The following is a 3995-nucleotide window of genomic DNA, read 5'->3' on the forward strand; positions in this document are numbered from 1 at the left end:
AATACATGGGAATCCGGGCTGTTACACTATTCCTGCAGGAATCATTTATCAACATTCCCGAAGGAATCATCATCTCTTACCCCACAGGGAAAATAATCTCGTTCACAAAGGGACCATACTCTTATTCCTAAAGGAATCATCTTTCTACGCTTCTATTAATCTTTCATGTGACTCATCACATGACACTTGTCCCATGGACACTCTATCTCTTTATCTCAACAAGAGATTTTCTACTTCTCATCTATTACTTAACTTGTTAACTGCTCAATCTCTATATATGTCTATTAACATTCATGTATTCTACATAATACCATTTATGTCTAGACATACATACATACACACAAAGATTTATAATTCATATAATCCTATTATTTTCTCATCTACATCTTGCAGGTATCACTTATAATACCATTAGAATCTACACATATATGCTTACATACTCTTTTAATTTGTATGATTATAATACATATAATCATATTTCCTTTCTTTCAACATCTCTTAGGTATTTAACAAATACCTTTCTCATCTAACCATACATACTATAATTAAACGTACATGCTCATATACATGATCTTAAACGTATAATTATAAGTACATAATCCAACATATGGTTATAGTGCATATAGTCCCATTCTTTCTTCCTCTATATCATGCTCAGATACATGATGCTAAGCATATATAATCATACATACATACATACAACTGAATATATATTAACATATAGAGAAAGAGGGAGAGCTATAACTCACCTTGTTAGTTAGTGATGAATAACTACCATGGTGCTTCAAATCTTCAATTGATTACTTGCTCGTCAACATGTACTCCTAAAAACCACCTTAAGTTCTATGGGTGCAAATCCCTTAACTGCCATGGCTGCAAGTTCCATCCGAAAATCCATGATCTCGGTGCCTCTCCACCTTGCCTCCTCCCTCACGGAACAATCGTGTAACAAAAACGTGTAATAAGGATTGTCCATGTTAAAAAAATAGAAATAAAATACACATATTACCACAGACCATAGAGACCATTCATGTAATTTACTCTTTAAAGAAATTAACAAAATTAGTCTTTTCTCTATAAAATACTACTTATCTTGTTAGCATGTACTTGATTTAAACATGACAACCAATTCTCGATTACTTGCTCCATTTTAAATGGAAAATGCGCCATAATTGTCATTAATTAAATTATAAACTCAATAAATTATTATTTTTATGCTATTTTAAAATTTCAAAATTCATCACAGTTTAACGTGACTCCATTCAATCATTTGAATTTCAACTCCCATACTATTATTTTAATTCATGGAAATTAAACCCATGACAATCTTTTTAAAAGAAAATGTCTTTATATATTTTGCTGGGCTATAATATATTACATTAAAATGGGAAACTGCTGAGTGGGTAAAATCAAACAAAGTAAAATAAGATTGTAAATCGATTGAATTATTTGATGAAATCAAAATAGATGGGTAATAACATTCATAAATAATTATAAGTTTATAACCATGCATATGTAATGTAACACATTAGTTGTAGTATTCGCTGCCTACAATAGTAACGAACAAGTATTTTCGTAATCAAGGACTGTGGGCGGTGGGGGCGGCACCAATCAACGGTCAGGTCAGCCATCTTTGGCCCTAAGGGCGGTGCCAGCTCAAATTCTCTATACATATATACGACACTTCATATATAGCCACATATTTAAAACTTAAATATTTAAATTATTTTAATAATCTGAAGTTAAGCACTATATAACGCTTTGTTGAACCCAATCACAAATCACGCTTTTAGCAAGTCAACCATCTCATCTTTTCACTTTTAGCTTCAAAGAGCTCTAAAAATGGTGAAGTTGGCAATTGGTAGCATCGGTGACTCTTTCAGTGCAGTTTCAGTCAAGTCTTACTTGGCTGAGTTCATTGCTACCCTTCTTTTCGTGTTTGCGGGTGTCGGGTCCGCTATTGCTTATGGTATTCCAGATTTCTTTCTCAGATACATAAAATGAAAATATGTTAAAATATTATAACACGATTAAATGATAAAACGAATAATCGAGTTTTATTAACTTTTTAGGTAAGCTCACGGCAGATGCAGCACTAGACCCTGCAGGACTAGTTGCAGTGGCAATAGCCCATGCATTTGCACTCTTTGTTGGGGTTTCAATAGCTGCCAACATCTCCGGAGGCCATTTGAATCCAGCTGTCACCTTCGGATTGGCTATTGGTGGTAACATCACCATCATAACCGGTCTATTTTATTGGATTGCCCAACTTCTTGGATCCATCGTTGCATGTTTCCTCCTACAATTTGTCACCGGTGGCTTGGTGAGTTTTCATATATCATATCTTCGGTGCTAAAACAACTTCTGATTCAAAACCTTGGATTTGTATTTACATATTTGGAATTTGACAGGCCGTTCCAACCCACGGAGTTGCTAGTGGGATGAGCAGTATTCAAGGAGTCGTGTTTGAGATCATCATAACTTTTGCTCTTGTCTACACAGTCTATGCCACCGCTGCTGACCCTAAAAAAGGATCACTCGGAACCATTGCACCCATAGCAATCGGTTTCATTGTTGGAGCCAACATTTTGGCTGCTGGAGCTTTCAGCGGTGGCTCAATGAACCCTGCTCGATCATTCGGCCCTGCTGTTGTTAGTGGAGACTTTTCACAAAACTGGATTTACTGGGTCGGCCCACTTATCGGTGGTGGGTTGGCTGGATTCATCTACGGTGATGTTTTCATTGGATCATACGAGACACTTCCAACCTCAGAGGACTATGCTTAAGTACTTTTATAATTTTTTTTTTCTTTTTGTTTTGGGTTGTATTTCGTGTTTTTTGCTTAATGGTCGAGGATGTAACATCCTTATTGTTTGAGTGTAAACTTAAGAATTGTAAAATAATTTTGTTTACACTGGATGACCGGAATGCATACAATAAAGTTTTCAAACACTACTAGAAAAACAGCCTTATACGATGCTCATTGCGTGTCGTAAAAGGCTCAGACGACGCGCAAATGCGCGTCAAGGAAGGCCCTGTCATAAAGAGAGACGACGTGCATTTACGACGCTCATTTACGACGCGCAATTACGACGCGCGTTTACGACACGCAATGCGTATCAAGGAAGGCCCTGTCATAAAGGAAGACGACTCGCATTCGCGTGTCGTAACCTTACGACGCGCGTGTTAATGACACGCAATGCGTATCAAGAAAGCCTCTGTCAAGAAAGGCCATGTCATAAATGAAGATGACACACATTTTTGCGTATCGTAAATTTAAATGTTTAAAAAAAGTATATATTTATTAATTTTTAAATTAGATTTGCATTTAATTTCTCATAATAGAAATAAAATACTTTTTTGATAGATTTACTAATTTTCAAATTAAATAACACATTAAAAGTCTCATAATACAAAATAAAATACCATAAACAATAAAGATAATTCATTGCACTAAGGACCATGTTAACAAAATAATATAACATTATATACCATAAGTACCCTCAAGTAATCAATCTCTTACAATGTTACTAAAAATACCCTCAAGTAATCAATGTCTTACAAAGTTAAGAGACTAAGTTGGTATGTAATATGGCACTAAGAAGCCCAAGAATTGTTTGTGTTTTTCCTGTTCCTGGTGGATCCTACATGGACAAAAGGTAAGAATTAACATTTTCAAAGTACAATGCCTCAATAAGGAAATCAATGGTAAAAGGCAAATCTGAATAAGTACAAACTTTATACATATATACATGGAAGTATTGTAATATACAATAACAGCAACAAATACCAAATTACCCTTTGCTTACCTTTTCTTATGGCCACCTCCAAAAGTGAGAATTTGATAAAAGATTTAGGTCACACATTCTCTCATCAAGCTCTGTATCCAAAAGTGAGAATTTGATAAAAGATTTAAAAAGTGGGAAAATATCAAGAATATAGAGGATAAGTTCGCGTGTCTGGTCATCACAAGTTTCTAGAACCTTCTGGACAAC

At 35.0% G+C, this 3995-nt stretch overlaps 1 protein-coding gene across 1 annotated transcript; it reads left to right on the top strand.

Moving 5' to 3' along the window:
• Positions 1-1785: 1785 nt before the first annotated feature.
• LOC145057158 (putative aquaporin TIP-type RB7-5A) lies at positions 1786-2950 on the top strand. Its single transcript, XM_079004944.1, has 3 exons — positions 1786-1969; positions 2073-2323; positions 2412-2950. Exons 1-3 carry the CDS (start codon positions 1843-1845, stop codon positions 2784-2786), a joined length of 753 nt encoding a protein of 250 aa, XP_078861070.1. The 5' UTR covers positions 1786-1842; the 3' UTR covers positions 2787-2950.
• Positions 2951-3995: the final 1045 nt, after the last annotated feature.

Source organism: Lactuca serriola, chromosome 6 (genome assembly GCF_051521515.1).
Source record: "Lactuca serriola cultivar US96UC23 chromosome 6, Lser_US96UC23_V15, whole genome shotgun sequence".
Taxonomy (NCBI): Eukaryota; Viridiplantae; Streptophyta; class Magnoliopsida; order Asterales; family Asteraceae; genus Lactuca; species Lactuca serriola.

What these genes read in the sequence shown, in the direction of transcription:
- LOC145057158 (XM_079004944.1), top strand. Translation starts at nt 1,843, where the DNA reads ATGGTGAAGTTGGCAATTGGTAGCATCGGTGACTCTTTCAGTGCAGTT. An exon ending in CGGGTCCGCTATTGCTTATG is followed by an intron (nt 1,970 to 2,072) that starts GTATTCCAGATT and finishes TTAACTTTTTAG; the next exon opens with GTAAGCTCACGGCAGATGCA. An exon ending in AATTTGTCACCGGTGGCTTG is followed by an intron (nt 2,324 to 2,411) that starts GTGAGTTTTCAT and finishes GGAATTTGACAG; the next exon opens with GCCGTTCCAACCCACGGAGT.